At 60.2% G+C, this 18817-nt stretch overlaps 1 protein-coding gene across 2 annotated transcripts in view; it reads left to right on the top strand.

Moving 5' to 3' along the window:
- Window positions 1-18817, top strand: part of NME7 (NME/NM23 family member 7) — an 83650-nt gene that overhangs the window by 56712 nt on the left and 8121 nt on the right. For both annotated transcript variants that reach the window (XM_045838537.1, XM_045838538.1), the window contains one exon: window positions 2472-2579. In XM_045838537.1, coding sequence (XP_045694493.1) covers window positions 2472-2579 — 108 coding nt within the window. The remainder of the gene's footprint in view (window positions 1-2471; window positions 2580-18817) is intronic.

The raw sequence follows: 18817 nt of genomic DNA, 5'->3' as shown, positions 1-18817 counted from the left end.
ATTTGAACAATACACGTTCGCACAAGGTTGTTATTACCATCTGAGAGCAAGTGCCTGCAGGCGAAATTGCTGGGTCAGAAGACAAATGAGGTTTATTCATTTGTAATCCGTTTTGTCATTTTCTTCCTAAAACTACAAGACAGGGTTTCCTAGTCTTTGACCTCAGCAACGACACGGTTTCCTCTGTGAAATGTTTTCTCTGCATAGCCAGACCTCGGCCGGTTCCAGAAGCGCATCAGCACACACAGGAGTTTTGTCGCGTCTGGGACACAGTAAGCGACAGGCACTGCAGGAGCCGCGCTCACCGGCTGGCCCGCCAGCACCCACCGCGCAGCCCAGGCGCAGGCTCCTCACATGCATGCAACACGCCGTGCCACACGCACAGCGCCCGAAGCACTCACGCCTGAGCACGTGTGAGCTGTGCCAGCAAGAACGGAAGGCTGCTTGCCAAAGCTGCGATTCCTCTGCTAGGTCCTGTTTCCGTGCACAGAGACGTTGTCTGGTAAACGGGCTGCGCCCGGAGTCACGGCAGCCGCGGCGCCCACGAGAAGAGGGGCCTGGGCGCCTGCTTCCGCTCCTCCGCAGGCGCCTGGGCTGGAGGAGCTCGGCGGCTGTCCGCTCGTCGTGTTCGGAAACCAGCTCTCTGTCGCGTCTCAGAGCCGAAGGAACCGTGTGGTCGTATCAGGAAAGTGGCCGGACTGCGTCAGCCCGCGTCCGCAGCGCCCCGACGCCTGGGGTCCTTCCCGTGCAGCTTGTGGATTCAGTAGGGCCAGTGGGCATGTGCCGCGTGGGTTTAAATGCTTTTTACCAAAGTAGCCAAACCTTGCACAGAGTGAGGCATGTAGTACACGGACTGGCGATTCCGTGATTTGTAAAAACTCATCGTTGAAGACTCTGCTCAGCTGCCTGTCACTGTGATGGTGAGATACCTGTTGACGGGTGTGTGACTGTGTTGTAACTTCACTCTGTGTATCTCCTAAACGCCTACCACAGTGCCTTTAATAGATCCATTTATTTATTTTAAATTTCCTTTTTCCGGTAAAATGCAAGGAAAAGTTCATAAAAACATGCACTGTGGTGAGAAGTGGACTAGATGGTGGGAGGGAAACGGCAGAGGGCAGGGGGTGCGGGGCACGGCCGGCCCCCGGGGACTGGGGTCTGAGGCCCGGGCAGAAGGGCCAGGGCTGGGGGTGGCCCGCGTCCGTTCCAGCCGCTGCTGCCGCGTGCCAGGTTTGAAATTACTTTTCCTGGGGTTTCCTAAAGTGCTCAATCATACGGGCTGGTTGGAGTCCGGAGTTCTCATTAGTTTTATAAATGGCTGCGGCCCAACAGTGTGAGAGAACGCGGAATCTCGGTAATGCATTCTGGACGCGGCCCTGGCGGGGCCGGTGCGGACCAGCGGGGCCGGCGAGCCTGGAAGAGGAGGGCCACGGAGATGGAGCGTATTTCGGAGATGCGGGGTCTGTTCCCGATGAAAGTCATCGTTGACCGCTCTGCTGGGCAGGGAAAATGGATCTGGGGGGAGGGTAGAGTGACCTTGTAGAATATAACTGCTGAAGGGAAGAACCGTTTTATTCTTAAAAGAGCTATTACCCATAAAGATGAAAGCCAAAAAAAAAAAATAGCTCCTTACGATAAAAACTCGGGGAAGGAAAATGAGATGCTTTTGAAGGTAGCAACTTGAACCTGAATTATCTAGGCCGTGGGGTCCTCTCACGTAGTGAATGCTCCCACTAGTAGAGTGATTCAGCCTATTCTCTGCACAGAGGAGTGCCTTAAAGTATGTCTGTGTACGTGCACACACCTGCACACACGTCGTGTCTCTCTCTCCAAGAAAACCTGCTTGACATTGCGCTGTGGCGCAGAGAGTTTATTTTTCCCGTTATAAATGAGGCCCTCGCCACGAGGTTGTATGTAGTACGTAAGAATGTGAGTGACTGCATTATAGAGGGACAGAGGAGGACGTATTTTAAAAATAGGAAGTGAAGAAACTCAGCACGCTAAGACAAGAGATCAGTTACTTGCACGTGCCCGCTGCTGCCCAGCGTGGGTCCGCCGGTCCTGCACTGCGGGTGGTCGCCGGGCGGTTCGGCGGGTCTTCACGGGGCGTGGGTGCCTCTCGGTTCTCATCCACAGGCACCGACGTGGGAGTCCGGGGCCCCTCGGCCGGTCGCTGCCCTGCCGCCCTGCCTCCTCCCCGGGGCGGCCCGTGTCTGTGAAGAAGCAGCAGTGTTGTCCTCAGTCCAGGTGCAGAGCACGTCACACGCGGGCGCACCTGAAGGAGGTGGCGCAGCCGAAGGGCCCTGCACGTGGCAACCAAGAGGCCTGGTGGCGTGTGTGCGTGTGGGCGTGTCAGCCACTGCACGCGTGTATTCCGTGAACAAGGTGCTCCAGCACGCCGTGTCACGGGCCGTGCCCTGGTCCACACCGTGCGGCTGACGCGAGTCTCTCTGTGCGTGTGTCTCTCGCAGGAGATCGCCCGGCACCTGCGCCCCGGGACCCTCCGAGCGACCTTCGGGAAGACGAAGGTCCAGAACGCCGTTCACTGCACCGACCTCCCCGAGGACGGGCTGCTAGAGGTGAGACATGAGCATCCCCATCTGGGCGTCAAGTCCGCGGGCGGTCTCCACGGTTCGGGCGGGTGGGGGGTGGGGCACCCTCTTCCCGCTGCTGGGAGACCCTGCTCCCCGGCCGTCTGACGACCTCAGGCGGCGGCTTCGAAAGACCAAATGGCAGGCTGCTGCTTGTAACAAGACGGTCTTCGCAGAAGTCAGGCATTTTTCTGATTGGCATATGTTGTGGTTTAAAAGCAACTTAAAAAGTAAAGGACTATACCATTAATTAAATCATGTGAAATTTGTTTTAAAGTCAGATAAAAAAAGTGTCATTGCCGCAAGTTGCTAGTCATGCAAATGTATCAGACAAATGTATCATCAGAACATGCATCAGTGAAACTCAGAAGTCTGATGGGCAGTGTAATAGGTGACAAGCCATAGACACCATCGTTGACTCTTTCTGCACCGGGCTCTACCGTGACGGCCGCCTCGTGTAAAGTGCTCCGTGCGAGCCCCACGGCCGCTCTCAGGGGCCGGTGTTACTGCACCTGTTTTACCAGGGAAACGGAATCGGGACACCCAGAGGCTAAGTGACACCCCCGAATCGAACAGTTCCTGTAGCACAGAGCCGTGTTCTGACCCCCCTCACCTGTTTAATTAACGTAAAATAAGAAACAATGAAAGAATCATCAGAAAGTCTAAGTGAAAATTGATCTGGTTTGGTGTTAAGAAAGTCATTTCTAGGCCACAGCAAAGAAGCTTTAGAGAAAGGATTGATTTTCTTTTTCTTACAGTTTTTAAATTCTTTCTGTGTCAGAAGGAACTAATGGAATGAAAAGACAAATTTAAGAGATTATAGTATAAAGAACAAAGAAAACGATCGATACCCATAATACAGCTTTACTTTGGTATTATTTGTCTTATCAAATGTATCAGTCTTTTGTTTTAGTTCTGCCTCTGAACCGTGTGGGGCAAAGCCGTTCCCACTTTGTTCTCGCTGTCCCGCCCTGACGTGCTCGCACACCTGGACTTGGTTGTGACGCGTGTGCGACGCATGTGTGGTGCGGGCCCCCGCCAGCCCCTGCCAGCCCCCGGGCCTTGTTGGGGAACCCCCCCTTTCTGCCCTCGGCACCTCTCCTGCGCCGGGTGCGGGGGGCTCGGGCTGGCCCGTGCCCACCCCGAACTTCCGGTCTGTTCCGCTGGGCGGTGCCAGAAGAGCGCCACGTTCACGGCTGTAGCTCGTTCATCCTGTAGGACAGCTTCTTGGGTTATTCTCCTAAAGGTATGCCTGCACGGGGACTCGACGTGGGCTTGTCAGGTTCTCTGCCCACCCCGACCCCCGCCCCGGGTGCAGACGGGACCCTGGCGCCGCGCCGTGTCTGGGAGTTAACGAGGCAGCGCCGTGGCCGTCCTGCAGTGGGCTCTTCGCCGGCCTGAACGGCGCCCTTCGCCTTCGCCGCCCGTCGAGTCTCGTCCTCCCGTGGGTCTGGGGCTCGGCCTGCAGAGTGTGTTCCGCCAGTTTCTGCGCTCGTTGCTGTGGAGAGGGACTCCGTCAGCTGCGTTTTGATTTTCTCCTAAAATCCACCACGTGAACTTGCTAGAATCGTGTGTCGACTGTGTGTCCTGGTGTGAAAGGCTGTCCTCCTTGTGAAGTTAACCACGTCACGCACTCTACCTTTAGATTACCCGAAGGGTCAAATGTTCATTTAACGTTTTCACCTGTTTTATAAATTCACCTTCCGATGGCTCAGGACCTGCCGGCCGGGTTTGGGCGCGGGGGTGAGCGGGGCTCGTGAAACTGAAGTCCTGTCCGTCGGGAAGCTTGTGCCCATTGAAAAATGTGACCCAAGGTATGCCCGTGACTTTGCTCACGCAATTTAAAATACATTACTACCGCCTGCAGCTTCCGAGCCATTTATTGAATGATTAAAATCTTTCTGGCCTAACTGCACGGGAGATCTAATTGCAAAGTAATGGCTGAGTGGGTTACAGAATTAATTAAAAAAAAACAGAAGTTGGTGCTCTGATAGCCTCCTCTCCTGTGGCCGATGATTTACACTTGACATGACCTTGCCTGAGTCGCTTTTTCCTTCCATGCCTCGCCCCTCTTATCAATAGACCGGCACCGAGAATCCTCATCTGCTAGAGCCAAGAAATGTTCTCTTAGTTAACGATTAACCATTTGCAGATCGCTGGGCTTGAACAGTCAAGTATTATAAAAACACTTAGAGGCCAGAAGAGTTACTTGCTCAAAGGTCTGCAAAGTGGAAGTCAGAGGGACGCAGAGACACGCCAGGAAGCACTTTGTACTCTGCTCTGCTGGTCCTCCGGGGAACATGCCTTAGGGGCAGGGGGCCATGCGTCCCGCTGCCCCATCCAGAACCTTCCTGAAAGGCAGGACCAAGGGCAGAGGCTGGAGCTGTGCTGGGCACTGCAAGGAGGGAGGGGCAGGAGTTGCTTCTCCTGGCGCGTTCCCCCTTGTGATGCCCACTGGGCTAAGCTCGCTTCAGATGCTCGGAAGTACGGCTTCCGTGTCTGCTTTGTCCCATCCATGCGTGTTTCCAGTGTGCGTGTAACAGCCGTACAGGGAGTGTCTTCCTCACCGACATTGCGACGGGGTGTCAGAATCAACCAAACATGTGCCCCGCTCTCCCTGAGCTCAGACGAAGCTTTAGGGGTGAGGGATCTTAGCAGCAATCCAGAAGCGTGATTTCTTCGGATGTCTCCAACTGTGGGACCTTTTGTGGGGATGGGGACGAGTGGCAGCAGCTGTGGATGAGACGTCCCAGGGTTCCAGGGTGGTCACTTCACTGAGGGTATTCCCGATGCTCTGTGGGCGGTCACTTCACGGGGGGTGTCCCCAATGCTCTCTGGGTGGTCACTTCACGGGGGGTGCTCTCTGGGCGGTCACTTCACGGGGGGTGCTCTGTGGGCGGTCACTTCACGGGGGGTGCTCTGTGGGTGGTCACTTCACGGGGGGTGCTCTGTGGGTGGTCACTTCACGGGGGGTGCTCTGTGGGTGGTCACTTCACGGGGGGTGTCCCCGATGCTGTGTTGGCGGTTACTGTTACCATCTTAAATTCCTACGTAAAGAACACATTAGTGGAAACATGTTTAGTTTAACTAGTAGTAGTAAAAGGAGCGCTGGTTTTCTACTAATGGCCGAATTTTAAAGTCTCAGTGCCCACGTGGATAAGGCCGCAGTGGGACAGGCGCCCTCAGGAGGCCGGTGCCCGCTGCGTGGCGCCAGGTACTGGAAGCCGTGGGCTGTTCCGTACGACTTGTCCCAGAATCTGCCTCCCAGATCTAACTGCAGAGGAGGGGGAGGGCGGCGGGACTCACGGGGCAGGGGCCAGCAGCCAGCGTCTGTCCGCCAATTCCAGCCCTGTCGCCAACCAGCAGCGACTTTGGGGTCGTAGCTGCCCAGTGGACATCTGACTTGCTCTTCCACTCCTGAGTCGGCTCGTCCCAGCCACCCTCTCGTGGAGCACAAAAGTGTTTGTTGTGGGCTTAAAGTAACCGTGTAGTAATTGAACGGAAACGGGTAAGAATCATGAAGGCACCCAGAGTCCCAAACTAGAAAGGAGACTGACTCACCCCAGAGCTGTACTATTTAAGACCAATACGTAAACGTGCTCGCCGGGGCTCTCATTTCCAGCGACCCTGGAGTTTCCGGGGGAACTCCCAGGGGGTACTCCCAGGACAGCACTGGCGTGGTGTCCGCCGCGCACACGGGCGTCCTGTGAAGGGAGCACGGCGCCAGGCCCAGCACGGTGGGGGGGCGGCGGGGGGTCTCGGGAAAGGAGCCAGGTGCCCTCTCTACCTGGAGAACCTGGGGTTCTTCACCCAGCACGCCTGATGACGCGGCCACGCCCCGGCCTCCCAGGGCCGCCCGGCCCCTTCGTTTCCCTGACTCGGAAAAAGCGAGGGCGCTGCCCTCTGCGCCCTGCAGTTCGACCCTGAGCCCTTGTCTGTGGCCCACACGTCGCCTCATTTTCCGGCGGGGGCTGAGCACGCCCCGAGTTAATCAGTGACTCTCAGGGACCGGGCGTCCTCACGGAGGGCACGGGGAGGAGCCTTCCCGGGCCTGGTCCAGCGCACCCTCATCTCCATTCACAAAACACTGCTGCCGCCACACCCACTCTGTCTTATCGGAGTCGGGGTTGCTGAGCCCACTGCTGTGCTGCGCCCACTCGCCGGGGGGTTGGGGGGGACCTTTCTGTCCTCACGTGGGAGAAGGCCGCGCAGTGGCCACCGGAAGGGAAGAGCAGGCCCAGCGTTTTCGGGGCAAACGCACTGAGGAGGTTTTGCAGGTTAGGCGAAGCCTTAAAGAAGCCCCATAGGACTTGAGTCCTCACGCGTGAGACACGGCCACTACCACACAATTTTGTGCGAGCACTTGTCTGTGAGACCGTTTCTGTGAACACTCGTCGTAACGGTCGCTATTCGCTGCTCCTCTGTAAGTGGAGCGTGGCTTTAGCCAGACAGGCAGCCGCTGGGCGACGCCTTGCACGTGTCGTATCCACGAAGTGCACACACCCTTTGCTGGGTGCCAGGGCAGTGGAACCCAGACTGCTGCGGGCGCCGCCCTCAGACCTTCTGCGGGACAGGCGTTTGCGTCCCTTCCCGCGGGGAGGGGCCCAGCGCAGCTGTGTCTGCGGCCAAGTTTACGAAGCAGCCGCGCTGTGGGACGGGCCCTCTCGGCTCCTTCGCGTGGCCTGCCTGTGACTCTCGCGTTGCTCTGTGTGTGTCTGGGGGAGGGTTGACGAGCCAGGCGTCGCCGCCGGTGTGTCGCGTGCTGTCACATCTGCGGCCCTCGGTGAAGCGGGTGCCGGCACCGTCCTCGTGGGTGAGCACCTCCCTCCCAACTTCACGCAGCTGGGACTCAGCGGGCCGGGGCCCTGCGTCCCCCAGCGTTCGCACTCGCCAATGCGCCCCCTCTGTAGTCTGGTCTGAAGGGCCGAGGCCGTGGTCCCCAGGGCGTGTGGCAGGGCGGTGAGCGAGGCCCGGGCCAGGCTGGGGGGAACCCTGCGGAGCGCCAGGCCAGAGCGTTTGGCCTCCCTCAGGAGTAATTGGGATGATTGGACGTTTACTTGTATTTTGTCCTCACTAACTTCTAGTGTTTGCATGGACCTGTGCCCCTCAGTTTAGGTGCAAAGCCTAAAATTATTCAGAAATCTCTCAGGCAGCAGGGCTGCGGCTGTCGTCTGGCTGGTCACTGCTGGGCACGCTCACTTCACTCACTCAGTGCAGACGCCCAGGGCAGACCCCCCCCCCCCCCCCACCGCTCCCCGAGCAGGGCCGCCCCCAGCCCTGCCCCCGGCGCGCAGACAGACAGGCCAGGCTCTGCCCGGGAGCCTGCGGCCGACTCCTGGAAGCGCCCCAGACTCTTCATTGTTTGGGACGGGCGTGCATGCATCCCCGGGTTTTTGCTCTTGGCACCCCTGAGTGGGTGTCCCCGCCGCTGCTCCCTCTTCTCCCGGTCTCTGTCCCCCGTGTCCCCCCACAAGTCAGCTCGCACCGCGCTCCCGTGCGCTGTGCGCCCCCCAGCTCTGCTGGGCCCCAGTTCTGTTTCTGAGGGCTCCCCGTCCACACAGTCTTCCCCCTGCCCCCCCCCGCCCCCCTCCCCGACCCAATGAAAACAAGCCCCCCACCGGCCGAGACGGCACTTCCGCCTCCGTGGCGAGCACGGCCCCGGTGGGGGTTTCGGTCCCCTTCTTGGCCCCTTGTCCCCACAGCCCCTCCGGCCGAGGCCCCTCTGGTGGCCGCAGCGGCGTGAGCGGGCAGCAGCAGTGTGAGTGGGTGGCAGGGACTCGAGGCGGGGCGGCGTGGGCCGCCTGCTGCTCTTCCGTGGAAGCCCCTGTGAGTGCTCCCGGGCCCAGCCTCCACTGTCACCACCCCACTGCGCCCCTGTGAGCGACCTGGGGACGGCAGAGGAGCCTGGCGTAGGAGGGAGGGGTTCTGGAGCCTGCAGAGCAGAGACGGTGCCCGGCCGACTCGCTGGGCCCCTCGCAGCGAGGCCCAGGGCCGCGTGCGTTGTGCTGATTGCAGGTTGCTCAGCGCAGGGTGATCCGCCCCCTCCCCCACCCACCCACCCCCACACCCACACCCCTGCCCGCGGGATAGCCGCCCTCGCCTTTGGCACCAGCTGTAGAGTCACACACAGCCCAGTCCGCTCGGTCAGGTCAATGAGTAACCACCGCAGGCTTGAGATGGCGAACACGGTGCCTTTGCCTGGAATGTCAGCGAACATAACTTTCCGTGCAAAGTTCCCCTCTCATTACACATTAGCTTTGGGTGACTGTGCCGTCACCATCTGACAGCTAAAGCCTGCGGCTTACTCTTCACGGGGCGACGAGAGTTGTAAAGCGCTCGATGTGCAGCGGGGTCGGGGGGCTGGCCCTCAGCAGGGCGCTGAGCCCCTCCCTCCGCAGGGCGTCGTGGCAGGCTGCGTTTTCTGGGGGCAGCCTCGCACCTCTCTGAACAAAGAACCCGTTGTTCCACGGGCTGCACAATAGACAATCTTCTGTAACAGACACTCGTGCTGACACTGATGCCTTCGGCTAGGCTTTTTCTAGGGTAAAATAAGTCTGCGTGTCTTCCGTGTTAGCGTTCATGACTGAGGGTGTTCGTGCATCGGCTGGTGTTCCAGCCCGTCTTCTCGCTTGAGGGCAGCACCCCCGGTTCTCTCAGCCCCCCACCGTCGTCAGCGGTGGCCCTCCGGCGGCCCGGGCCGGCATGCGCCTGCAGAGGGGCTCTGTGCCGTTGGCTGCGCCGAACCCCGGAGGGGCTCAGCGGGCTTCGTGCTCTCGGGGGAGACTGGGACCTGAGCAGACGGTTTCGATGAGCGCGGCGCGGCCGGGCAGGACGAGAGGTGGCCGGGGAGCCTGGCCGAGAAGGGGCCGGGGGAGCTTTTCTGGAGGAAATGGCGTTTCAACTGAGACCTGAAGACGTTAGTTGGGTGTCACCTGGGGAGGAGGCTAGAGACCCCCGCCCCCGAAGCCCTTAGGCAGGGAAGTGCTTGGCGGCCGTGGGGACAGGAGACGGGCCACCAGGTGCCGCGGGGAGGCCCCGGGAGGCCGAGGAGGGGCCGCGCTGGGCCTGCGGGGCTGTTTCCGCCCACAGCGAGCGCGGACTGCGCCCCGGGCACTGCGGCGGTCCGGCTGAGCCCTCCCCGAGAGCTCCCGGGCTGCAGTGTGGAAAGTGGACTCGAGGGGACGAGCTGGGAAGGAGTTGTCGAAGGGCGTGTGAGTGTGGCGGCTGCAGGCAGCCGGGCCCCGCCCCGCCCGGATGTTGGGTGTGGGCGCCGTACACCTGCCGTGGGTCTCCGGGCTCGGACGCCCTGTCCCCCGCGCTGAGGACTGGGCGCTCCGGGACCAGGGCCGCTCCTCCGGGACCGGGCGCTCCTCCAGGACCGGGGCCGCTCCTCCGGCACGCCCCGCTTTCCCCGCGTTCTCTCGCTGTGTGCTGCGCGGGAGTCCCATTCCCTTCCCTGGGCCAGCACTGTGGTTCCAGGTTTTGAGGGGCTCCGACTCGTGTGTGACCCCCTCGTTCTCCCCAGGAAGACGGGCTGGCCCGCGATGACATGGCGTGTGTGCAGAACAGCGGCCCCCCCATCCCCGGCGGTGCGGGTCCTCTCGGGCGGGTGCTGCCCGTGTGTCCCGAGGAGTCGGGCGGCGGGTCGCTGTCAGAACGACGGGGTCGCAGGTGGTGATTTCCCTTCCCATCAGTTGCGGTCAGGGGCACCGTTTGTCCTTGTCCGAGGACATAAAAGTGTGCTGCACGGGGACATCAAACATCTCTCGACTGAAACCTGCAGCTGGTGAGCCCCCAGGTGTGGCTCTCTGGGGACACTAGACGTCTTATTGCAGTCTGACTAAGCCGACAACACCGCCGGTCCGGGGTTCCTCTTCCCGCCAGTCCGAAGTCCGTGAGCTCACAGAGGGGTGAGGAGGAGGAATTAGCTGAGCTTTTCATAACGCATCTTTGGTTTGAACTTGAGTTCAAAGGTAAATCAAAAGTTTGCAGCTGAATTTGCATCTCGGCCTTCCCGGGAATCTGAAGCCCGGGGCAGGCCCACGCCCCGGCTCCGGCCAGGTCGCCCGAGTCCGCATCCCCAACCCCCGCCACACCCCCACTTGGTGGCCGAGGAAGGAGGACCTTTCTCAGACTCACTTGCCCCGCTTGCAGGATAGACAGGGTGACCGTCCGCAGAAGAGACCAGATGTCCAGAGTTCAGTCTGAGACACAGGAAACCACGCTCGGGGTCTCAGCAAGGAAGGGGTTTACTCCAGGGGAGGTCAGCGGAAGGGCGGGGCCCGCGGCACCCTGACCTCACACCACAGGACGGTCGTCGGGATCCAGAGGGCCGGCCCGGCAGCGGCGGCTGTGGGTGCCACCTCGGCCACAGGTGCTGGCACGCCTGCCTCCCACCGCCACGAGCCTGGCGACAACACACGGGGAGGCCGAGCCCGGCCACTGCAGACACAGTCACAGCTGCAGAAGGTGGCCTTTGTCGGGCCCCTCTGGCCCCGGGCCCACGGGAGGGCAGCTAAGGGGCGGAGCCTGACTCGTGACCAGAGCAGAGCGGCCAGGGAGCCTGGGAGACGTGGTTCGTAGCTTTCCAGCTGCCGAGCGGAAGGCGGCCGGAACGGGAGTCAAGATGCCCAATCTGAGTTCCTGCCGGGGGCGGGGGGGGGAGGTATGGCCCACGGTGTGGCGTGCAGCAGGCGCCCAGTCAACGGTGGGTGTCGTTGGTTTTGCCGCTGTCGGTGTATCAGTAGCAGGAGTGCAGGTGTCACTTAATGCCAACACATAACTCAGTGTTTAAACTGGTATTAGCCTTGAGGGGTTCCTTTGCTGCTCTTCTTAGAGAAGGCACCGATTAACAGAAATCTTTGTGTTGCGAACACATTGACTGTAAGGCCCCTCTTCTCCCCATCATAAAGGTGGTAAACAATGAAGCCAAGTTCATGTATTGTCTGACTCAGCTAGCACAGGAGCCGAACTAGAATCACGGACCTCACCTGGGCCCGCCATCTGGTGTCGGGTGGGCTTTGGCAGCAACGGAGTGTGGACAGCCAGGCGGTCCTCGCTGCTGACGCCTGCTGAGGGGGTTCTCGAGTCTTCCCACGAGCGACGTTGCTGCGCGATCTTCTCTCCTCGCCGTGGCCCTCTGGGCGTGGTGTCAGAATGGTGCTGGCTCATCGGATAAGGCTTCTGTCTTCTGAAAAAGATTGCAGAGATTCGGCGTAATTTCTTCTTCGTTCGGCAGAATTCACGCATCCGAGCCTGGTGCCCTCTGAACAGAACAGTCACTCCGTGGCGAACACCTCCGTGCAGGTCTGTAAGGTTGTCTGCCTCAGGGCCTCTTCAGGGGGCAGCTGTCTCTGCCCAGCGGCGTGGTGGGCACAGGACCGGCCTCTCCCGGCAGCAAAAGGCCACGGAAAGTCTGGAACCTTTGTGGAGGGATATCTCTCACCCGAGACCTCATTCACCAAACCACGTGCTCTCCAATCACCGACACAGGCGGGAAGCGCCGTAGGAGTCACGCCACGGGCTCAGGGGGAACGGCGAGGATTTGCACGTGGACTTGTCCTTGTCCGGCGCTGTCTGGGTCAGAGGTCAGGCCCTCCGCCCCGGCCACTTTCAGCTGAGCCCCGGGAACTCCGAGTCCACTGCTGCACTAACGACGTGTCAGCAGCCGATTGGGAACGAACTGAAAAAGGGGATGTCACTACAAGTCACTTGGTGGCCACGTCCAAGTGCCGAGTTCCCTGCACACCTTGACGGGCGACGCCCCAGTGGCGGGATGGCGCGGTGATGGGCCCAGGTGGTGTCATCGCCCAAGGGCCGTCCCACAAAGCACCACTGGGCGCGGCACCAGCATTGTGACCCCACCCCCCCCACACCCCCCCGTCCGAACATCATTGTAAATTAAACCTGTGACTAAGAGATGTTCGTTGTTAGCCCATGCCTTCTAGTGCCATCCCCCCCCCAAAATACAGTTTTCAAAAGAAAGATACGAACAATACATTGATAAACTAAAGGAAATGAAGCAAAGAATTTTTTCTTAGATTCAAGGGGACGTGTAGGGGTTTCCAGCAGTCCCTCGGGAACGGCAGCAGGTCAGACGCAAGCATTTTACAGCCAGAGCTTTTGTGGCCGATCCCCACTCCGGCGGGACGGACACGTGAGTTTCTCCTCCCGCTGCTGCCGTGTCGGCCGGTCAGGGGCTGTCTCGGGGGTCTCCGGGCGTTTCTTTCCCTAACACAGTCGAAGGCAGGGCTTGGGGGCCCCGACTGCACAGTGATGCCCCTCGTTTAGGTCGGCGACTCCAGACAAACCCAACAGGACATTCCCCGTGAAAGGAGAAGCCGACACTTTGGACTGACTGACAAAACAGAGGCGCGGCCGAGTTCCAGAGTCCAGAGTCGCTGAAGAGCCCGGAAGGTCCCGGCTGGGGCAGCTAGGCCCACACGCAGAGGAACGCTAGATCGGGTACAACTGTACAGCGACACGGCCCAGTCCTCCTCCCGACGTTTCGTGGCTCCGGTGGAACCCGTGGCTCCGGTGGAACCCGTGGCTCCTTGAACCCGTGCCTCCTGTGCAGCACCGAGTTTGAAACCCAGTGTCCAGTGCCCCTGTGATCCGAAGGACGTCAGTTTTAAGAGGGAGTTTAAAACAAAAGGTGACATTAAAACTGTAGATATTCATGGCTTGCTTTTGTTCATTAAAAAAAGCTCCATTCTCGTTCTCTCCCGTAATTTAAAGTCTCAGTACAGTGTCCCCTTTTCACAAGGAGGGGTTCTAGAACTTCCAGGGTCATAGACTGTGCGAGGTCTCGCCACCCTGATCCTGTGTCCGCGGAAATAAACCTTGTTTCTGACATCGTCACTGTGGCTGCCCATGGGATGAGTCCGCCTGTGCTGACTTTTAGGGCTCGGGGTCCCCCCCTTCAGTAGCCCACCAGCCTGACTCAGTTCAGCGTGTGTGTGGGGGGCGGGCAGCACCGGGGCTGCCGGCAGGGTGCGGACACTGTGACCCTGGAGCAGTGCTGCCAGCGCGGACGGTCAAACAGCTCGTGGGTTCGGCCCAGCAGCATAAATAGGGACGCGTTTATCCGGAGTATTTTAGTCGCTCTGACTCACTGCGGAATCAGGCCGTTTATGAATCGCTGTTGCAGGGTCTGGCACTGCTGCTGGGGAGGGCTGGAAAGTTCTCCATGACGCCGTGACAGATGACTCCCGGGGGGGGGGGGTTACTCCGCGTGCAGCCGGTGTCCCCCCCCCCCCCGAGCCCACTCGGAGGGAGGCGGCGCCGGAGCTGCGTGTGGGCTGGGGCCGGGTGTCGCCTCCCGTCACACTCGCTCGGCTGGAGTGCCTGCCGGGCCAGCCCCTGTTCCGAGTAGAGGGGGACACCCAGGGCCACGGACGCTGGGGTCGTGGCTCCTGAGGTCACCCTTCGAGACCGGCGAGTGCACAGAGGTGGCTGATGAGAAAAGTGGGGGCTGGGGGGCACTGGCAGCGTGTTATTCAGTGTCAGCGACTCCTCAGTGCAGAACTAAACAGAGAAACGGCTTTGAAGCACGTTAGCGCTTTTTCCCCAAAACAAGGAGTGTTTTTCAGAAAACACCATGTAAGTGACACCGCTGAGGGCGGGGTGGGGCACCCGTGTCACTGGCGCCGGGCTCTGTCCTCGCTCTCCCCGGGCCGCAGCTGACAGGGTTTTGTCACTGAGCGAGGTCAGGCGGGTTTCGGCACCTTCTCTAAACCAGACAGTTCGGAGGGAGGGAGGGAGGGAGGGAGGGAGGGAAGGAGGAGAAGGAAGGGAAGGAAGTCGGGTGGAAGGAAGCTACAGGAAAACAAAACAAAAACCTCGCACAGTTCCCGAAAACAAGGTGCGTTTGTATTCCATTTAGGTTCAACTAGTGAAATCTTTAGCATTTAGTCTAGATGTTAAGCACCGAGAACTGTTAAATGGTATAATGCACATTATATCATTTACTCAAGTGTGATCAGTAGTCCTTACCCTAAAATACTAGCTTTCATGCGTTTTTAAGTTATTTTTAATTAGATTTTTGGTAAGACGCATGAAGACCCCCCACAGGGCGGACACAACTTCTGACAAAAGGGCTTCTCTGGGGCACGCTCAGTGTGGCTTGGCTGTGCACTGATCTATAGCAGATGCCAGGGAAAGGCTGCACGTGGCCAGCAAGAGCGGCGTGTGCTATTCAGACTCGCAGAATTTAGACAAGGGGGCGTCAAACCGTGGCCCCCTGGCCACATCGGGCCCACTCCCTGGTTTTGTAAATAAAGTTTTATTAGAACACAGCCGCACATGCTCATTCGCACCGTGTCCGTGGCCGCTCTCCAGCCACATCTGCAGAGGGGAGTGGTCGCGATGGGGGGGTGTCAGCGTCTACAATATTTACTACCCTGTCCCGTCACAGGAAGGCGACCCCCGATTTAAATGATCAGTCTGTCCATTGGTCAGTTTTGTAAACTCCACAAGAAGTTTTCTCCGTCTTCTGTTTGCTGGTTGCCTGGAGGCCCAGCACAGAGCTGCGAGGCCCCGGGGTGCAGAGGCGGGGGACGGAGGTGGGGGTGGGAGGGGGAAGGCTCAAGGGGAGCATTGTGGGCGGGAGGAACAGTGAGTCTCGAGACCCAGAGACACAGCAGGAGGAGGAGTGTGGGGGTGATTGCTCAAAGTTGGAGTGTCTGCAGTCTCAAGTCCGAGGGGACCCAGTGGTCGCGGTCGAGTCTGCAGTCCTGCTTGAGGTCCAGGTCGCGATGGCTGGCGTCTCGGGCCCTGAGTGAGGAGTGACATCAGGACACCGGTGCGGCACGGAGGATGCGCTGGAGGGAGGTCGAGGATGGTTGAGGGGGGGCCTCCCGTGGGAAAGGCGCGTGTCACAAGCCTCTGGTTTCACACACCCCGGGCGGGACCTGGCAGTGCGAACCATCACCTCCCCGTCACCCCTCTTCAGGGAGTGGAGACCGCGTGGAAGAGAGAACCTGAGGTCACCGAAGGGCCTGTGCAGTTTTTCTCTGGCCTCCTTCAGTCTTTCGGGCCTGCCTTTCCGTGACTCTGGTTTTTGCTGCGTCCCGGGGGTCCCCTCAGCCCTGGCGCGGCGTCACGGTGGGCCCGAGGGGAGGCCGTGCCAGAAAGGCTGTGTCACACTTGGCAAAGGGCCTCTGGGCGTCCTCTCGGGGTCACCGCAGGCGGCTTCCTGCAGTCGGTTCTGTTTTCGTTTGTGTTTTGTCTCATCCTGAGCGCATCCCTGCAGGGAGAGAGTCCGCCCGCGTCAGGGGAGCCCCGGGTCCCAGGAGGCAGGCGGGGTGGACGCGGCGGGGGCTGAGGGTGCAGCGGTGCGGTGCCCGCACGGAGGCAAACACACCGGAGCCGCACTAACGAGCACCCTAGGGGACTGGCTGCTGTGCCAGGGAGGGCCGGGGAGGGCCGCGCAGATCCGGGGAGGGCTGGCTCACTCCCGGCGCCGGCACGCGGGCGGGCGGGTGGGTGGGCGCTGCAGTGCCGGGTGGGGCGGCGTGTGAGGACGCGACAGGCCACGGCAGGAGGCCCCGAATGCCCACAGGGAAGCCTTTCCTCCTGGGGCGGTTCGGTCTGACTCCCTCCTTTTTAAGCACTGATTCTGTGTGTTTCAGGCATTTTTTACATTGAACGTACTGGGGGGACACGGCTGATGGTGACGTGAGTTTCAGGCAGGGAACTCGACCCCTGTACTTCCTCACGTGCTCACCACTCGGAGTCTCGTCTCCTCCCGTCCCCGTGCACTTGACCCCTTGGCCCCGCCCCCTCGGTAACCGCCGCCCTATCCCCAGTACCTGTGAGCTGGCTGGTCTGCTCGTTTGCTGCTTTTCGTTTCATGTCCCACAGACGAGTGAGTCTGTGCAGTCTTGTCCTCGTCCTGCCCACCGACTCGCTTCACTCCCCGCGATACACTCCCAGGACGCCCAGTGATGTTGCAAAGGGTGAACTTTTAAATATCGGTATTGATTTTAAAGAGAGGGGAATGGAGCGGGAGAGAGAGAAACACCCATCGCTGGCCTCTCGAGCACACCCCAGCCAGGGACAGAACCCACAACCGGGGCGTGTGCCCCAACCTGGAATCGAACCCGAAACCCTCCGGGTTACAGAACGACACTCCAGCCCGCTGAGCCCCACTGGCCAGGGCACAAGGAGCAACGTTTTATCTTTTCATGTGGCCGACTAGTAAGTACGGCATTGCCCATGTGTACCTCGTCTTTATCCGGGCACACTGCTGGTGGGAATGCAGGTTGGCGCAGCCACTATGGAGGCAGCGTGGAGGTTCCTCGGAAAATCTGGAACGGTGCTGCCGTAAGACCCCTGCCATACGACCCCTTCTGGGGGTTTCTCCCCCAAAAATTTGAAGGCACATTCACAATGATGTGTGTGCCCCGATGTCCGTTGTAGCGTTGTGCACAGGAGCTGAGACAGGGAGACCACCCAGATGTCGTTCAGTGGGTGCTCGGACCAAGCAGATGTCTCGGGAGCCTGCCCTGGAGGGGCGTGAGGGGGAGGGGCGTGAGGGGGAGGGGCGTGAGGGGGAGGGAGGTGCGTGTCTGGCGCAACGGAGGAGAGGGACGGAGAGTGGCGCACGGGCCGGAGCTCCCTGCGTCAGTCCCACCTGGCCTCGCAGGTGGCAGAGAGCAGACACACAGTGGACACCAGATGCCCAGGACTCACATCCCAAGTCTGCCTCTGAGCCAGGTGTGGGCCCCGAGCCTCAGTGCCCTCCACGGCCGGCCGGCCGGACGCGGCACGCACAGGCGCACCCAGGTGCACGGGTCCGTGAGCACCGCGGTGTGGGCGGAGCGAGGCAGAGAGCGGGAGGCGTCTGGAGCAGCCCTGTCGTCGCAGCCCTGTCGTCACCGTCGCCGTCGTGGTTGCTACGGTCGCTGATGCCCTCACCGTGCAAGCAAGGAGAGGCGAGGAGGCGACCGCGCGGGCTCTGGTGCAGCGGCCCTGGGAGCCAGCCCGGAGAGCTCCGTGGTGCGGGGGCCTTTCCCCCGAGGGACCCTCAGGTCCAAGGCGGCTGCTGTGTCTCCTGCGTCACGTGCCCATTCCCGGCTGAGGGAACTGAAGGTCGGAGGGCAAAGGCATGCCTCCAGCGGAGTGCGCCTGCTTTTCCGGGGAGCTCCACCTCACCACTTCCCCGCGCGAGCGTGTGACGGGGGTTGGAAACTAGTCACGGCGCTCCCCTTCCTCCGCGTAACGGCAGCCGTGCTCTGGCTGCCCCAGCGAATCAGAAGCCTCTCTGCGCAGGAGAAAGGGGCCCTGGGCGGTGGGGGGGGAGGCTCGTCATTTTCGAAGTCTTCATTGCCACTGTTCTGGTTCCTCTCTCAGAACCCCGCCGGCTTTCTCTCCTGCAAAGTTCCCGAAGACAGTTTCCCTCCCGGTTTGAAAACACTTCTTGGCCCTGGCCGGGGGGCTCAGTTGGTTGGGGTGTCATCCCACGCACTAAAAGGTTGTGGGTTCGATTCCCAGTCAGGGCACATACCTGGGCTGTGGCTTTAGTCCCCAGCTGGGGCGCGTACGGGGGTGGGGGGCAGCCAGTGGACGGCTCCGCCCCGCTCTCAGCCCACCTCCCTGCCTCTCCCCTTCCTCCTCCCTCTGTGTCTAAAGTCAGCCAACATACCCCGGGGCGAGGATAAACAGCAACAACAACAGCAGCAAACATTTCTGGAGTCAGTCAACATCGCTCTCGAAAATCTCACCAGAGGCGTAGCCCGCAGGGAGTGGCCTGTGTTGTGATTGGCCGGGCCCCGTTTTAGCCTCAGGTGGCCGTTGTGTTCTGCCTGCGCAGGGGACGAGAACCGGAGGGGGACGAGAGCCGGAGGGGGACGAGAACTGGAGGGGGACAAGAACTGGAGGGGGACAAGAACGGGAGACGCTGATGCGATGACTTATCTGGCCTGCGATGGGGCCGGGGCAGAGTTGCACCGTTCAGAATACAGCCACAGCTAGGAACCCAGCTGCTCTCCGTGAAATCTGATAAGGCTTTAAATAATTCACTGTTCTCTGCTATTCCAGAAACTCAAGGAACTCCCGGAATCTTTATGGGCCACTAGTGTTCTTGTTCGAAAATAAATTAAGATTCCCTCGTGATAGAACAAGTATGTGTCGTACTTGGTTCTTTCCGGAAACCTTGTTTCCTCTCCTCTTCAGACAGGAATGCAGCCACTCACTGCCTGCGCCCCCCCCTCTGCGAACCCCAG

The sequence above is a fragment of the Phyllostomus hastatus genome, unplaced genomic scaffold, assembly GCF_019186645.2.
Source record: "Phyllostomus hastatus isolate PE091 unplaced genomic scaffold, TTU_PhHast_1.1 phas_contig_283, whole genome shotgun sequence".
In the NCBI taxonomy this organism is placed as follows: Eukaryota; Metazoa; Chordata; class Mammalia; order Chiroptera; family Phyllostomidae; genus Phyllostomus; species Phyllostomus hastatus.
Note: the sequence above shows the minus strand (reverse complement) of the source record. Positions and strands in the feature narration are given on the sequence as shown.